The sequence below is a fragment of the Corvus brachyrhynchos genome, unplaced genomic scaffold (assembly GCF_000691975.1).
Source record: "Corvus brachyrhynchos isolate BGI_N302 unplaced genomic scaffold, ASM69197v1 scaffold94, whole genome shotgun sequence".
NCBI classification, from domain to species: domain Eukaryota; kingdom Metazoa; phylum Chordata; class Aves; order Passeriformes; family Corvidae; genus Corvus; species Corvus brachyrhynchos.
In genome coordinates this window covers 6,195,494-6,212,832 of record NW_008238330.1, presented here as the reverse complement: position 1 = coordinate 6,212,832, position 17,339 = coordinate 6,195,494, and the positions used below count along the sequence as shown (strand labels likewise).

The following is a 17,339-nucleotide window of genomic DNA, read 5'->3' as shown; positions in this document are numbered from 1 at the left end:
GTTGCAATTACAGTCAAAATTCATTGTGTTGTATATTTTACAGACACACAGATCTTTTATGATTTGTTTTTTCTCCCAAAGAGATTATGATATACAAAATCAAGCAGAAAAATCAAACATATGGAAAAGAAAGAAAGTATTACTTTTGTTCCACTTTGCCAATGTGGAAGTGAAACATGTTAAGTCTAGAGTTACAATCATGAAGTAAAGACAGGAGATAGGGAATGGACCTGAACCTTGTGCAGTGGCAGCTCTGGACACAGCAAATTAAGAAAAGTGGTGGCTTCAATTTCATCTGAATGGCAAAAAGCATTCCCCAAATTCTTGCACCAACTCACCTCCTGCTTTGAAAACCAGAATGGCTGCTACAACATGGACATGCCAAAACCCCCCATGTGAAACAGGCAGTACACAGGCCTTTACACCTGAAGGTGCTGTTCTGGCTCGGCATCACTCACCGCTGTTGCTGCGTTTCCTGCTCATGTCAAGGCTGCCTGCAGAACTATTGCCTTCCTCCGGAACTTCTACCAGGTCAGCTGTCTGCAGGGACAGAAACAGCAAATGAGATGGGATAAGCCAGAAAAAGGGACTGATGAAGTGAAATAAAACTACAGCAAGGGTCTTTGGGAAATGTGGTACTTGAGTGGTGTCAGAGCAGAGCAGAGTCAGCCTGATGGGATGGAAGGAAACATTGGGTCTGGTGATGCACAGGACATATCTACTGCACAGGGAGCAGAGAAAGCCCAGAAAAAACCACCAGACCAAGTTTACAGTCTGGAGCACAAAAGATTTCTGCAGTATAAAATAAAGTGAAAGTTAAGGAAAAAAGGATTATGCTAAGCAATGTGGTTCTCTGTACAAAACAGAGAGGGCATGAGGGAATTTGCAGGTTCTGCAGGTATACTAAATAGCTATCTACCAAGGAGACTGAACATTAGTTGAAACTACTGACTTTTAATATATTAGTCCTGAATACATTATTCAGTAAGATAACTGTAATGTAAGGATCATTTTCATTTTGTTAAAAAGCTGTAAAAGAAAGAGCTGGAGTGCAATGGAGTTGATGAAGTGAATCTTTAAATATCTGTCCTCACTTTCTTTTTAAACAGTCATCTGGCCAGTATGGTTAGGGAAATTGAAACCTAAGTGTTGCTTTTAGAATTAGTATGATTTCTTCTTTGTACCATATTAATGTCAATCATGATTAGGGACCCAGTGTTCTAGGGTATAGGAAAACGTGGGATGACATAATCTTAAGCCTCAGAAGTATATCCTGCATATGGCACCAGATTCCTAGGCTGGGTAGTCAGCTTCTCCTTGTATAGCCCAACAGGAATGAGGAGCTGCTCCAACAACTCTGTGTGAGTCTGACCTTAGCAAAACTTCAGTTACTGAACTCTCTACGTTTTTGATAATGAGAAAAAACCCAAAGATTGAACTCGAGTCAGGTGCTTTCTCTAATTTGAAGAACTGTGAATACTTACATTTCTCCTAATCTTTATTTATTTCTAGTTATAACTAGTAATATCTAGTTAAATCTAGTTTTTTCTAGATTTGAAGTAATAAGAAGGATTTAATGTTATTGTATGACACTTTACAATTGTACTGTACACATAGCTCGTTCTATTGTTTTGCAGAGCTTTGCCTGCATCACAGGAACATTCACTGTTTTTGTTCAGGGAGCAGAATCTGAATTGCTTTACAGATTTTATACGTTGGGGTTTTTTCCTTTTACTAGCGTTGACAAAAAAGTTGTTTTTAGAAAGTACTTCCACAGTTTTATTTCTCCTATCTAGTACTTTCCTAGCTGCTTCTCCATCCAAGGAAACTAATGAACAAAGAGGTTGAAAGTAGATTTGTACCATAGGTATCTTGTGGCTGTCTTGTTTCCCTTGCTATTTTAAGAACCCTCTACTTTGCTGCTCTGTTGCTCCTTGTTTTTAGACCCTGCCTTTTGCAGCAGGTCATGTTTGTCTTGCATCTTGCCCAAATAGGTCACCCAAGGATGAGAAGGTACTGCAGTAGCAAAGTTTACACAGAGACAGTGTAGAGCATATCTATGGATTCTGGTTGCTGGGTGGAGAAGAGAAAGACTGGCTTTGTTGAAAAGATTAAGTCCCAGCTATGTTTCAGCTCATTGCTACAACATATTCCTCAGTTTTCATGGACTAGCTTCGTTATTGCTGATTAGCAGCTAATGTCATTTTGTTAGGTTCTAGTGCATATGGGATGCGTTCTGACTGTCTCTTCAGTATATACCTCATCCAAAACCTTCTGAGGTAACCTCAGTTACCCTTAATGATTTTTCACTCAAGGGCTACGTGACAAATGGTCTAATAGAAACGATAGAGGTGCAAAGGTGCTTTTGAGAGGAGCTGATCCACAAAAAGCTAACAAGAACTAGATTCACATTTACATCACCTCAAGTGCCTTTTTGTTTAAATGTGGGTTGCAAAAGCACAGTTTTGAAGCAAGCAGTAGGTAGTAAATCTGGAGCATATGGCCACTTTCTTTTATGGGAAATGCAGAATCCGGGCGGAAAAATCAGTGAGTACGTCCACACAGCTCAGTTGTGTTAAAAATACTTTGGCTAGTTTAGAGGAAGGTGGTTGTCTCTACTCTCTGCAGAGACATGAACTGCGTGCAGTATGGAAGCTTCATGGCTTCCTAGGCCAGTCACCTATGCTTTTCACCCCCTCCAGCAGGAGCAGCGCTGCTGTGCTGACCTGGAGCAAAGCCTCCGACAGCTTGGACACCACTTGCAAGGTGAAGTGGTATCCCACGTGTCCCTATGTCCCTGGTGTTCCTGGTTAGGTGATATGGCAGAACCTTGAAGCACACACCATCTCCCAGGCCTGGGACGCAGCACAGCCTCACAGCTGCATTGCTGCTTCTTCTTGGAGGGGAGCAGAGCAGCCCAGAAGTGAGGATCACTGGGGAAAGGCCTCAGTCCCTCTGAGTTACTAACTACACGTGCTTCTCAGGCCCCTGTGCCACATCCCTTTGCCAGCCACTGGTCAGTACCCATTCCCAGGTCACAAGTCAATTTTAAACCACCACGGTCCCATAATTTTGTTCAGGGTTGTGTCTAAGCTGTTTTTTATCCCTGTCTCAATCCACAGTCTTGTGCTGGTAAAATTTATGGTTTCTCAAGTCTGTTTATTCAATTCTATAATGTTTTCTATTTCCTGTATGCTGACACATTATATTCTCTCTCAGCTTCAATACCCTGGAGAAATTCCTGTAATGAACTTGCATTCTTAAATTCTACACCCACACCTCACCTAGTTATGATCAGCTCCCTAGGGTAAAATGACACAGCATTAGTGATTTCTATGCTTGAGTTGTCATTTTTAATTCAACATAAAATTTATTGATTTAGAAAGCAATAATTACATTTGTAGAAATTTTGTTTCAAAGGAAATTAAATAATTGAAAGAAATAAATGTAATAACAATGCGGCAGGTGGTAGAGTCACTTTGGGTTTTAAAAAAGAATGAGAATTAGCAAATTCCTTTTAAGGCACAAATAGGGGTGGATAGAGGACATGTGCCTTAATAAATCCCTTGCAGATTTCACTTAGTTCTTGCTTAAATTAATTTGTCTTCTTTCCCATCTGACATGAATTGATGTCTGTTTAGAGTCCACCTATACCACCTGAGATTATAGGTCAGCCGTGTGAGTGAGAATGCATTTAAATGCCAGGGAAATGTTGTAACAAACATACACAGATATTAGCATGACTTGATATTAAGCATATAAGTATTTGCTTTGAGACCTGGAGACCAAGTCTCGTCATGTCTCTGTGCCTAGTGATTTTTATTCTGAGATGAGTGCAGAAGAGATTGTCAGATACTATGGGTCTGATTTTTAGAGATGACAATCAGCTTTAGCCTCCAGTGGATTCAGGTGTGATTTTCTTTTTTTGGTTATTATTTTTTGGGGGTGGAGGAGTGGTGGAGTGGGGAGGATCTCTTGGGAATGGAAGAGAACCGCAAACATAGGCATAAGTGCCTGTTTATGAGAGGCTGAGAGGGTGGGAAATGTTCTTTCAACACCATGAAGAGCTCCTGATCTCACGGATCCCAATACTGAGATAAATAACCATTTCTGTAAGGATGAAATTGGCAATTGTTACTATTGAACAGGGTATGGATATAGCAAATGTAGGATATAGCTTCCCTTGTTCTTCTCCACTTCTCCTGTCATGGTCCTGAAGAAAGTGACTTATGATTGGAGAGAGCGAATGACAAACATTAGCGTGAAGGCTAAAACATCCCTGTCTGCATACAACAACCTGAGCACACCTGTCTGTATTTGGGGTTTGGAGAGAGAAGCCCCCATCTGTAATACCTCCCTCATGATTTTGCGCTGGACAGGGGGGGAGGTCCCACTCTATTGCCTTATGGCAGTAGCAGTGTCTTAATTTTGTCTGGGCTTGTACTGGGGTCATGCACTTTTAAATCTAGGCTCTGAGGACTCCTAACTCATCATTATCACTTCTGTGAAGGGCAAATGGCCACCATCAACAACAGGCGCTATGCATCTACTCCAGCCTGACAGTTCCATATCTCTGTTACACTTCTCTATGGATATGCAAAAAAAAAGATTACTATTTCCTTTCCCAATCTGATGAAAACGGCTTACTAATTTAATTAGTACTTTTCTCTTTTTCCCAAGAGTCATCTAAAAGATACATAAAACTTGAATTTGCAAAAATAACAAGTTTTCTGGTCTCTGTATGGAAGCTGAGAGTAAGATTTTAGGGTTTATTTTACAGTTTTAAATGCAAATTTTGTGAACTCTGATACACACTCATGTGAATGAGTATCCGTTGCTCCTCCAGAAAGAAAATAGAAGAAAGATGTGGGATACTTACAGAGTTTCTGTTGGGAGAGTCAGAGCCACTGCCAGAACTTCCCTTTTTGGTTTTCTGGGCTAAAGAAGTCCCAAAGCGGAGAGTTTCATACACGGGGTCAACCTTATTTCCACAGGCTGCAACAGAAGGAGCAAAACATGCATCAGTCAATACCTTGAGGGTATTTCTTTTCATGTTCCTGCATAACTTGGAGCAACACCTGCCTCTACCAACATGTACGTATGCTTAGACACAAGTTGAGAGACTATCCTGATAAAAAGTGAGTGTGGAACTTAGTGGAATTGCTATCAATTTTCTGTTGCCTCTCTACTCCCATAAAGATCATCCTCTTCTCATACTGGCTCTTGAATTCTTGGCCATCACCTTGTCTCTCTTCACCTGTCATTCTCCTTCCCTAATCATCACTTGTGCTGCCTGTGTGGAGGTAGGAAGACAAAGTACCAGGAGGTTCTAATCCATGTTTGTCTCTAAAAGTGACTTCTTGGATTGCTCTCAAAAGCGGGTCTCCCTCATAGCTAGCCACAAAAATCATCTCCCATGGAAGAGAAATGGATGTCTTCAAAGGGCATACGCAAATTCAGTCCAAACTGTCTTCTATATCTTGCATTCTTAGACGTCAACCTCTCTTGTGACACAAGGCAGTGGGCATGTAGAATACGGTACCTTTGTAGCACTATGTAGGAGAGAAGTTTTATCCAAAATCTGAGAAAATACAAGAGATTTTGGATTTTGATTAGAGCAAAGCACACCTTATCTTTTAGCCAGAGTTTATTCAAAATGTTTCTATTCTGATAAAAATGATGGGTGTTTTTTAGAAAGAGAAACTTAGATGAAATCCTTGTAATCAGTTTTTTTTAAACTGCTGACAGTAACAATGCAAATGTTATCAGACAAGTAGTTTTAAACTGCCTGCCTAGTTTTAGCTTTCATTTTTTGTACTTCCAGCTTTGCCTGGTTAGAGTACTGGTGGGTAAAAATATTTACAAGAATAAACTTAACTTCTCCATTTCAAAATGTTTATTTTCAGAAGTTTGGTATTACAGTGAGGAAAAAGTGGTCTCTCAAGTTCTTAGACAATGTGTAGACATGATAAATAAGGAAAAATATGAGGAAAGTAAAAAGTGTGGACAAAAAAGGACAGGAACCTAGCAGCATCCCTCAAAAGCCAGACCAGTGATTTGAATGCCCCCTGCTGTTTTGATCTCCCCGTCTTTTATCGATTTCTTCCCAGCTCTGACCTTCATCTCAATATTCCAGTGTTTCTCCCCTTCCAAGTTCCTACCTTGATCTCAGGTAGTTGTTATTATAAACAGCGTAATTGCTAAAAGGTATGTGTACAGGGTTTTGAGTGAAAGATACAATAGACACACCCTCTCCTCTTCCAGCTTTGTATCTTTGAGGTGGTCCTTTCCTGAGATGGAAGAAGGGCATCCAGTCACCGAAAGGAGCTGGAAGGCTGCTGAGGGTAAAGACCAAGGTTGGAGTCTGCTGCTGCTGTTGCAGAGCCCTGCCAAAAGAACACTGAATGGAAAAGCAATCAAAACCTACCAATAGGCATCACTTCTTTGATGCAGCCAAACTGTTCATGAATGAGTAGTGGTGAGCTGTAGTACCGTCGAAATCCCTTTGGCTGGAGGGAGAAAAAACAAAACCAAGTGAAGTGCATTGCATGCCTTGATTGATGAAGTAGAAATAGCCTCAGCTCTTTGGTTAATGGTGGAACATTGTGGTCAGGCTGGAAATTTGCCTCCTGTTGTTCAGTCACTGTGAGGTTTAGAGATCAGAGATTTATTTGATTTTTCTCCTAGAAAAAACACAATTACCCATATTTATCTGGGAGGAGGGGCTCATTTTCAGCTCCCCTTTTTCTTTTGTCTTACACAAAAGCAGCACTCATTAATTACAGCAGAAGTGCTGAATCATTAGAGGTTCTGGGAAGCTTCCCTCTCCCTATCTTCTTATATAACGTGAATTTCATTGTGTTGTATTAGACATGTGATTATCCTTCCCCACCCTAACTCCAAATCCTCATGTTCCCACACAAGCACTTGTGAAACCCAAGGAATTTAGAACCTTTCTATAGGCTTTTCTAAGGTTTACTGCTGTGTGACTGCAACTTCCACTGCTTTATTTTTTTTCTGTCTTCTAAGGTCAAAAAACTCTCCAAGCTGTTACCAGATATCCCCACAGTGTCCACTTGTAGAGAAATGCACTGTAACAACTCAAGCTATACCATTAAAGAATACCAAAATATGGCAAATAATAGTGGCCCATGTCACTCTAAAAACATATCTCAATTCAGGCAAATGCTCAGTACTCAAAATGAATGCCTTTGAGGCACTGGAGCTTCACAAATGGTCTCTCTGATTTCTAATGTCTGCAGGCTGTGAGAACTTCTAGTCACAGTGAGAAGCGGGGAAGATTCACAGAGATACGCGTATTTTCCATATCCTCATTCCAGTGTACATCAAAACCTGATAGACAACTAGTTCTTTAGGTAATGAGCTGCAGAAAAGACTAAAAAAGAATGAGACGACTGATAAACTTGGAGTCTTAGAGGAATAAGTTCCAGATTCTTTGGCCTTGGTTTACCTCCAAGCTAGATTGAGACAGAGTATGAGCATGAGCTCACAAAACTTCTGACTTTGCTGACAACTTCCTGATGTAAATTTGGTCTCTACTCTTCTGTTTTTGTAAACTGGTAACCACAAGAGCTGAGGCTGGAATCAAGAAATGCATGAATCGATTAACATGATGTAATATTTGCCTTGTCCAGGGCTTGTCATTCAGCTCTTCACAGACCAACTGTTTATACCAGAATGCCTCACACTAGAACTATGATTATGGTTTAGATACCTAAAGACTTGCCTCAGGGATATAAGCAACAGTAGCTTTCAGTGAACACTCTTGGAGAGAAAAGATCTTTCCAGTGAAAGGTGGGGTTTGTAGCCCTTTTGAAGTCAATGCCTGTGTTTTCCCATCACTTAACATAGTGAAACTCTTTGGTTTTAGCTCATAGTTGTCTCAAGTGTCTTCAAGTTGCAACAAATCTGAGAACATCTGCAACATGAATATATGTATTCAGTTTTCACATTCCAGCTGGTATTTTTCCAAGTTCCTTTTCCAAAAGTAACCAAAAAGAACCATATTCCCATAACAGTCAACACGGTGGGTTAGAATTGTCTCAGACACAATGTGCTGCCATTGCCAGTCATGAGATTTTGCTGCTCAGAAGGCAACCCAGGCACTAATGTGCTGTGTCCATACAGAGGCAGGCTCCTCCCAGCCCCTCCTGCTGAGAGATTACTTCAAACTCTGTAGTGTCTTACTGTGAAATATCCTTTGGTTTTCTTTTTAAGGTGAATTATGTTTTTTTATTCAAGCTCTAGCAGTGGAGAAGACAATAAAACATAATTTGAAGGATTTTTGATTTGTTAAACCCCACTAAAATACTATGATTAATTTATAGCATTCTTTGAGAGGCTTGCAGCAAGCACAGTTGAAATCAAGGTAATTAATTCTGTTAGCTAGCTAAATTTGTATTCTGTAACTGTATTTTCACATCCACAAAGCAGACCAGATTTGTGCTTTGGTTTTGTTTGTGTTCTTGTGCAGCAGCAATTGCCCAAATTCACAACAGGGCACCTACCACCTGTCTTCACTTTTCCCACCTCAGTAGAGTGATCTGGTGTGGGTTCTGTTAATGCGGCAGCTAAAGGCACACGTGGAATTCAGGCACACAAAGGAAGTGGCTCCAACACAAACTGCCCTGAGCTGCTCACTTACCAGCTTGCCCATGCAACGCTGCTGTCCAATACTGTCTGCACACTTGTGGTGGATGCTCATCTTACAAGCCTTACAGCGCAGTCCGTGCTTAGCGTTCATCCCTGGGAAATGCACGGGAATGATTGAGTTAGACAAAGTCAATAGTTTCCATCCATTTAAGCAAGTGACCTGAAAGAACTGATGAGGTCAGTTGCAGTAGAGCAAATATTGACAGCATTCTTTGCCTTACCTACTTTTTAAAGTGCACATTTGTACACGCATTTTCTTTACAGCCTCTCCATTTTAGCCATTTGTCCCCCAGGCTCTTTCCCAGGCTGTTGGTGCCTTTAGATACGTATTAGATTATGCTCTGCTATATGATAATCTGACCAACAGTGTCTCTGCCTCATGAACACCAAGCAAAACCCCTTTGTTCTTTTGAAAGATCTTGGCATGGCTGTGCATGCCTGAGGGAGCCACTGAAGGAGCACCCAGGCTCTGGGGAGCCAAGCCATCAGTGGAGGCCCAGGTTGTGTGGGTGAGAGGTAGCTCCAGGGGTATGTGAGAGGGTTAAGCCAGCTCCCTTGCCATTGCCCACCCACAGGCTAACACATTCCTGTTTGTGTGGTTTCTTTTTCCTGTGTGGTTACACTGGATTAGTGTGCTGTGAGGATTTTTTTCAGTTCTAGTTTCTTCTCAATTACACATGCTCAAAACAACACTCCCATTGCTCCCAATTGCTTCTCTCACCATCCTCTACTCAGAGGGTGCAGGAAGGGCTCCTTGCATGTCCCTGAGTGGGGCAGTGAGGGTGCCATGAGTTTGACCGTGCTCTCCTTCTTTGCCAGTGGAAAAGTTATTTGTCACGGGTAGGGGAGCTACAGGAGAAATTTTGCCTTACAGATGCAGATTTCTTCCACTTGGCCAACAGAAGTTCTGCATTATCTTCAGTATGGACCTACTTCTAAACGACAGACCCAAGACTGCTTGCTTGCAGTCAGGAACAGTCACTTTTATTCATACAGCCAGTGATGCTGCAGTAGCTCTTAAATCCCTACAGGACTGTGTAAACAGAACAAGTAAACAGCAGATCTGTTCATTAATATCTAATGTGAGAGTGAGTATGAAACAAAGTAGTAAAAAACCCCCAAAAACTCTCAACATTTTAACCAGCCCTCATTAGTCAGACATGATAGGAATATTAGTCAGAAGGATCCTGCATCTGAAAGTACTCATGTAGCTCATTGGTTATTTGAGTAGTCAACACCACGTACATGCTGCCAATTTCATTCAGTGAAGTGCTACCTTCAAAGACAAAGAAGCACTTCAGGGAAGGTTTCATCAAGTTGGTGCCAAACCCCAAGCCTTAAGTTCCACTTTCAGAGGAAGGGGTGTCTGAAGTGGCCACTTTCAATCCAGATAAGGCAGGCTGAGGTAGCCATAGGTGGTTTCAGTGAACCAGGCTCAGGTGTTTCACTTGTGTGCTTCCTGTAGGATAGGGAACCGAGATCCTCCCCACCTTCTTATAGAGACTGCTGGAGAGATAGGGACTGAATGGAGTTGAGTTGTGGGGTGTGACCTAGGGACTTCCATAGACTGGGGTCAGTGCCTGCTCCCCACTTGTTGCGCCTTTCAGCCACCTCTCAGTGTGTGCAGACATCCTTTCTAGCCTCTTTTCTGGGGTCTTTTTTCCAAGCTTTCTTAGAAGAACACATGCCTGTTCGTTTGGTTTCTTTTTCCAGCATGGTTGCACTTGGATTAGTGTGCTGTGAGATTTTTTCAGTTATAGTTTCTTTTCAATTACACATGCCCAAACCAATATTGACTTCTGTGGCTTTGTGCTTTTGTTACTGATGATGAAATGATGAATCACCCTTCCTGGTGATCAACAATTGGCACTAAGAAAAGAGTAGTTCCCTCACAGTTTTTCATTATAATTATAGGGCAGAATGAAAAAAAGGAAAATGACATCACAGTTGGCCCAGTGCTTATGCTGGGTCTAATTCTCCTCTCATGATGGTCTGTAGTAGCATAACTCTTACTTGCTGTACCAAAAGACTCTTAAGATTTAGCTGTGTAAAGGCAGACAGTCTCACATTTTTTTTTTTTGCTCTTCCAGCCATTTTAGTGTTAACTTTACAAGGTGCATATTGGTCCTTACATGTAATAACCATGTGATCACAGAATATACACATTTGTCAAAACAATTGTGTGTCCAAATGATGAGCAAAATGAATGTGAAGCATCTGTGCTGCTTTCAAAAATCAGACCCCAACTTCTTCAGAATAATCTGTGGTCATGTGAAAATGAGTAAGAGAATTACAAAAGAGCAACACTGTATTTCCATTGCTGAATGCCATATTTTTTATGTGAGTAGCTAAGTAGTGGCTTCAAAGAGAAGAAAAGTATTTCAGTTACACACTTGAGTCTACAAGAAGTTTTTGTAAATCAAATTGAAATCCCTGTAACTACCAAAAGCTCCAATATTCAATCCATTTTCACTTCTAACTACTTGGCTTATGGTGGGACTAGCTTGGAAAAAAATTTCCTTGTGTCTCCCTGCCTCTCACTGAGGAATAACTAAGGAGCTTGGAGAAGAAGCATTTATGCTGTGTTTACACTTAACCACCATATCTCAAGCTCTGAAAATGGCATTTCTACAAAACACATCTTTTTTTTCCACAGAATAATTTTTTCTTCCATTTCTTATCCCCATTACACTAAATAAAACCACCTCAGAGACCCATGGCTAAGCCAGTGTCGAGACCAGTGCATGCCAGGAATCAGACAAATACATACTGGCAGTGTATCTGACCCAAAAGCTCCTGAGATTCAGAACTGAGGCATAGTCACAGCTCACATCATGGAGAAGAGATCACATTCAGTACAGGTGCAAATGAGACCAGGGCTTGACTCATTGAACCAATTTCTGGCCTCCCATTTATGCAGATGTCTGAATGGGGCTGGTTTTGGGAGACATCTGGGTAGTTTGAAATAGGAGAAAAGCGGACAGAACATGGATCTTGCAAGGAAGTTATTTAAAGCTGAGTGCATATAGTGAGGGTTCTACAGTCATGCACCAGTATAAGAGAGTTATTTCATTATGTGTAAAGTAATGGCACAGGATATAGCAATGTGTTGAAACATTATTTTCCAATAAATTCCCCCAGAGAGCATAAGAAAGTTAGGAATTTGGTCTGAAACATACATTAAATAATAGAAAATAAGTGGCATTAATGACTCATAAAGGTAAAAAAAAAAGGCAATGACAAAGATAGTAATAATAATAGCAATAGCTACAACACAATAGGGCAGACTATTTGAGGATAATTTCACTTCACTGCCATAGGGTACCAAGCCTTGTTTGAAGTTGAAAGCCTTTCTGTGGCATGCTTATTCCCACGGGGTTAATCTTCCCGTGTATTGAAGCATGGGGCAGAGGAAGGGTAAGGAGAGAGTTCGTATTTAAGCTGGTCACAGGACTGTCTGGAAGGTGCAGTGTTCCAATTAGTGAAGTCTCAGACACTAACAAAGTCTCCTCAGGGACTTCTGCTGAACACACACTGACAACCTGCAAGCCTGACCATCAGTCTCTAGGTTGCTTCCTGACCCCCTAAATAGCTGATGGCTTGATTGCAGCCTACTGTTTATTCCCACCAGCAGGTATTCCCCTATGCCAACCTTAAAGCAAAGCTGGAAGCTACTGATACTCACATACTGTACTCACTGCTATGTCTTAGCCCACCTGGAATAATTTCCGTCACTGGTAGATCAGAAATACAGGAACTAAAGGCTTAACAATTAAGCTCCACTTGGAGTAACCTAACTACTTTTGTGTCTGGTTTTCATTCAAAGGGGGAATAGACTAACAGCTTTGATGGACTTTTTGCTATTACCTTCAAAAAGTAATCCCTCCTACCCTCTTTTCCAAAGACCCTGACTAAGGTTGCTTAAGCCAGTTGTTAAATACTGAGCAGGACAGAGCAAAGTTCTGCTCAGTCACTTTTTGGTTGCTGTCTGGGGATGTGATTTTCACTATTTTAATTCAAGGCACAATACCTTCATTCACCAAACAGGACAGACAGTGTTTGGTGAATGGGCAGTTCTATTCAACATTTCTTTTTTACTTTCCTCAGTCAGTGTGTGTCTTTAAGCAACATCTCTTGAGTACCACATTAGCCTTATTCTAAATACAAAGTAATTAATAGCCTCATGAGCTTTCTTTTGGGCTCACTGTATTTGTCTCTTGCCAAAAGTTGTATGAGATGGTTCTCCTTTGAGGGACTAAGGGGTAAAACTGTCAGAGGTTGCACTAATACTATTTTGGCCCACATGCCAATGTTTAAGTTGTAAAAGTTGCAAACTCCAAAAGTGAGGGTTTAGAATGGAAAGTACTAGATATGTTTAGCTGACTTATAGTGTCCATGAACACTAAACATGTCCTGTTCAGTGAATGAACTAGTGTCAATGTAGTAATGAAATTCACATAGGGAAAAAACCACACAGATGTTTGAACAAATGTCCTCTGTGTTCTATTCATTAATGTATTATTTATCTCCCAGTCTGTAGAGGCTGATATTTCTTTCTCAAACAAAAAAAGCCAAAACTGACAAAAGAAACAGTATTTCACTGGAAAAAAGAAAAAAAAAAGAGGAAATTTCATGTCAGAATACCCAAGTAGCTCTTAAATAAACTTACAAATGAGGCTCTCCCCAGTCATTTTCTTCAGATATCAGCTAATGTATCCAGGCACCTAGGTCTGGAATGATGCATTGTTTTGAGAAGCAGGTCATGTTTAATAACACCTTGCCAGAAATACTCTATGACTGGGTCAGCTCCCATTTGAATATCTAAACCAGTGGCTAGGTTTTCCAGAAGAGTCATGGAAAATTGAATCTTAAACTGTTCTGATAATATGACCTTAAATACCACTAAAAGGACACACTGCATCACTTTTTGTAAATCTAAGTCTTTTTTGGAGGAAGCCAAAATGGAAACAGAACACCTCAATATAGGTGAATGGAAATATTTGAAGGCAGAGAAAGGCAGAGGGAACAGGGCAGAATTTGATTCCAACTCTTTATGTCTGTGTTTCCTACAAAAGCAATTTAGTAACTACTGTGCATTTCAGGAAAGTCACATTTTTCCGAAGGAATGCAAATGAGAATCTGCTTGTCACACACATGCAAAGGGAACCTGTATCATCCTCTTGGCCAGCACAGCTATGGTCCCAGCACTGTTGGATGATGCTTTTTGCCTGTTGTTTCAAGTCTCAACATAAGATTAATAGCTGGAGAGGGAGAACAAGGCCTACAGCCTGGAGAAATTTCAAAGAAAACTGCAAATGTTGGTAACAACATGATGTTATACTGGCTGTATAAACATAACTGGCACTTACGCCAAAGTGGGGAAAAAACAAAAAGGAGAGGATAAAAAGGTTCAAGTCTATAAAAGAGAGCCACTATTTTTTATCATTCCACCTGAGAGGAACATACCAGTCAGAAATTGTTTTAATTTAAAACTTTCAAAACCAAATACATTTAAAATTACATAATTTCCATAAAACTTCAACTTCTGCTGTGGGAGGCTGATAAAAATAACAAGTGTCTTGCCCCTTTCTCCCTAAATGCATTTACAGTTGTCACCAGAAACCTGCATCCATGCCAAAATTTATGGGAAATGGAGAATTTTAAGCAAGCTGGGCCAGTATTGCAGAAGTGAAGGGTTTAGGATGTGACCTTAAAAAGAGGAAATCCCCAAAATGGGACCGGTGCCTCTGCAGTTATCTCTAAGCCTTTGTGCAGTCTCCTCTCATGCCCCCTTTTTAGTTTTTAATTAACTGGTTTTGCATAAAAGCTCTGATGCTGAAAGTGATGACTATTTTTAAAAATTCCTCTGTAGCTGCTTCCTGCCCCTGTGGCTGGCTGCTGCTGGACAAGCGCTCCTCCTTCCCCTGCTCTATCTCAATCAAGAGCTGTGAGAAGATCAGAAAATGGCATTTTCTACATGAGACATCCAGATCTTTCAAGTAAAAATCTTGAGCCTAATTCATCCAAACCACTAGGTTTGTAAGAATGAGCTGGCAAGTCCTTTTCTCACCTTTCCTTGGCCTCCAGCCTCCCCAAGTGTTTCCTGCCACCTTGGGAACTACCCTCTGTCCTAACGCCTGGCACCCTTCTGATTATTTTTTTTTAACTGATGCTGTCTCATCACTTGCCCCAACTGACATTTTGGAGAGTACAGAGGTGCAGATCCTCAGCTGGTCATCAGGTGAGCTATAGATCAAGGGCTAAACACGGATTTCCCCAGCCACCCTAGAGGGCTGAACTCTGGAAGTCATTGCTGCCTGATGCCTGATGGAGAATTCAAATTGATGGACACAGAGTTACTCTTTAGTAATAAGATTTTTGCTTTATTAAGGTTTGGGTTGGGTTGTTTTTTACAGTTAAATCTGCTAGTTCAAAATGTACAGAGTTCTGGGTGTGTTAAATCAATAATTTCTTGGGATGGGCTATACTGTACAGGGACATCCAACAACATGTTGGAGCTAGAGGAAGAACATCTGAACTTGGGCCCAAGCTGCCAGGTCTTGACCTGATGCCTTGACTGCCTGAAGTGTCCTGTTCCCTTGAGTCCACCTTGTGTCACTCTAAACCAAATGGGGTGTGGAGAGAAGCTGGAACTTGTATATTTACGTTCCGTAGAGTAGGACTTGATATCCAAACGTGGTACTTATTCTGTCAAATGAATAAATTTTAGATTATATGTCACTGAGAGGTGTGGGTCCATTTGAGTGCCTACCCCAGTTTCTCCATAACAATATCCAATGTTTAAATAGCAAGAAAAGTTGCCTTGCATGTAGGCAGGCTACAAAACAGTGCATAAAATTAGAACTGACTTCCTAGTGACATAGTTTTCTTTAGAAATGACATGCTGAGAAAAAAATGAGGCAGTAATGGGCAGGTTTTTCTGCAAGACTGTTATAGAGATGAAAAATATCCCTGCTAAAATAAAGCCTTTTAAAAATTTGGCCACAAGAAGTTTTTTCAAAATGCACTTTTCACATATTCAGCAGCTTTGCTATAAAAGTCTATCCCTGAAAGGAAATATCCACCTCCGCACTTCTTAAAATATCATCTCAGGTTTTTGATCATCTAAATGTTAATTAGGATGCTGGAACGCCATGGTAAATAAACTAACAGCTATTATTGAAAGAAAAAGTCCCAGTGCTCTAAACACGCTAAATCATGTCTAATGTTCTTTGCTCTGAACTAACTGACACTGATATATCAACATCTACTTTTCTAGATAATTTTCAAAATTGATGAGCCTGTGCTTATAGGTCTTTGCACTGGGCTGCTTTGCTGAGAAGGAAAATAGCTCAGGGAAGATAGGCATAGACTTGCCTATGGGAGGTGTTGGTGCCAGAGCTGAACAGGACAAGGGAACATGGAGAAATTAGGCTTTATGCATTATCTCAAATGAGGACAAGCAGAGATGAATGCCTGATCTTGGTCTCTGCAGTATTAGTAAACATAGCATCTTAAGTAACTCTTCTTGAGATGAATGAAGATGACGAAAGTCAGATTTCAAACAAGATCTCGGTTTTGACAGGCTCAGGTTATCTGCACCTGTGTTCTTACATGTGTTGAAATGAAAAGTTGCCCAGTTGCAGCCTTTTTTTTCCTGTGTTTTGAAATGCTTTGAAAAAGCAGTTGAAATGAGTAGGGCTGCTCACATGTGCCAAAGCATTTATCTTCCAAAGGCCTTGCACCATTACAGAGGAGTTGGAAAACAGAAACCAGAAATCCGAACAAAAATTATGATGTGAAATGAAGACCAGGACTTTGAGCTTGCTGAAAATGTGGGAAAAGAATTACAGAACAAAAGAACAGTCTGTCCTCAGCAAAGGGATTTAATGTCCTCTCTGCTCTGCTAATGGATTTTCAACATAGCCTGTTGCTTATGTGGCTCCATCGTCATCAGTGGGCTTGAAATGAGAGACTGCTATTTGCCAGAAGATCAGGAAAATCAATTAGAACTATAAAATGTTTAGTTAAAAAGCCCAAAAAGCCCCATGGTATATATATAGACAGTTGTTCACTGGCCTTCTGTTGTTTCAGACTTACTGAGGGTTTTGGCTCTTTCCTCCTGCAGTAAAACCACTCCCTCACCAGCGCAGCCTCCCAGTGTTGTTGCAGGTCTGTGTTAGCACAAACTGACTGGCAGTGCCTGCGGTAATGGGGCAAAATACTGAAGGGTGACTTACCAGGACCACTCTTCCTCCCTCTTTTTTTCCATTTTACAGTAACTAGTGATGGACATGGGAAGTGGAACAACAGAAGATAACTACATGTGGCTAAAATCTAGTGCTTGGTCAGGATTTGGCCACATGGACAGATTTCTGTTCCAAACCCATTTCTTCCCTTGGATCACACATAGCTAAGGAGGACCTCATCAGAAGCTACAGGTGTAATCGACAGCATGATTTGCTTGGACTAGAGGGAGTTCACCATAAGTAACTGGGTAGTTATACCAGTTTGGTGGGATCAGTTTTCAGGGAAGTTGTTTCTACAGTTAGCCACAGTGTGCTTCTACCTTTTGTAATTTTACAACCACATTTTATAGCAAAATGTGTTTCAGTTTCTTTTCCATGTGGGAAATATGGAATCACAGAATAACAGAATCAATTAGT

At 40.8% G+C, this 17,339-nt stretch overlaps 1 protein-coding gene across 1 annotated transcript in view; it reads right to left on the bottom strand.

Annotated features, from left to right (window-relative positions):
* STAC (SH3 and cysteine rich domain) overlaps positions 1–17,339 on the bottom strand; it is a 71,380-nt gene that overhangs the window by 19,432 nt on the left and 34,609 nt on the right. The window contains exons 3-6 of the mRNA XM_008633851.2: positions 8,666–8,766; positions 6,428–6,509; positions 4,880–4,995; positions 459–540 (exon numbers count right to left, since the gene is read on the bottom strand). Coding sequence (XP_008632073.1) covers positions 459–540; positions 4,880–4,995; positions 6,428–6,509; positions 8,666–8,766 — 381 coding nt within the window. The remainder of the gene's footprint in view (positions 1–458; positions 541–4,879; positions 4,996–6,427; positions 6,510–8,665; positions 8,767–17,339) is intronic.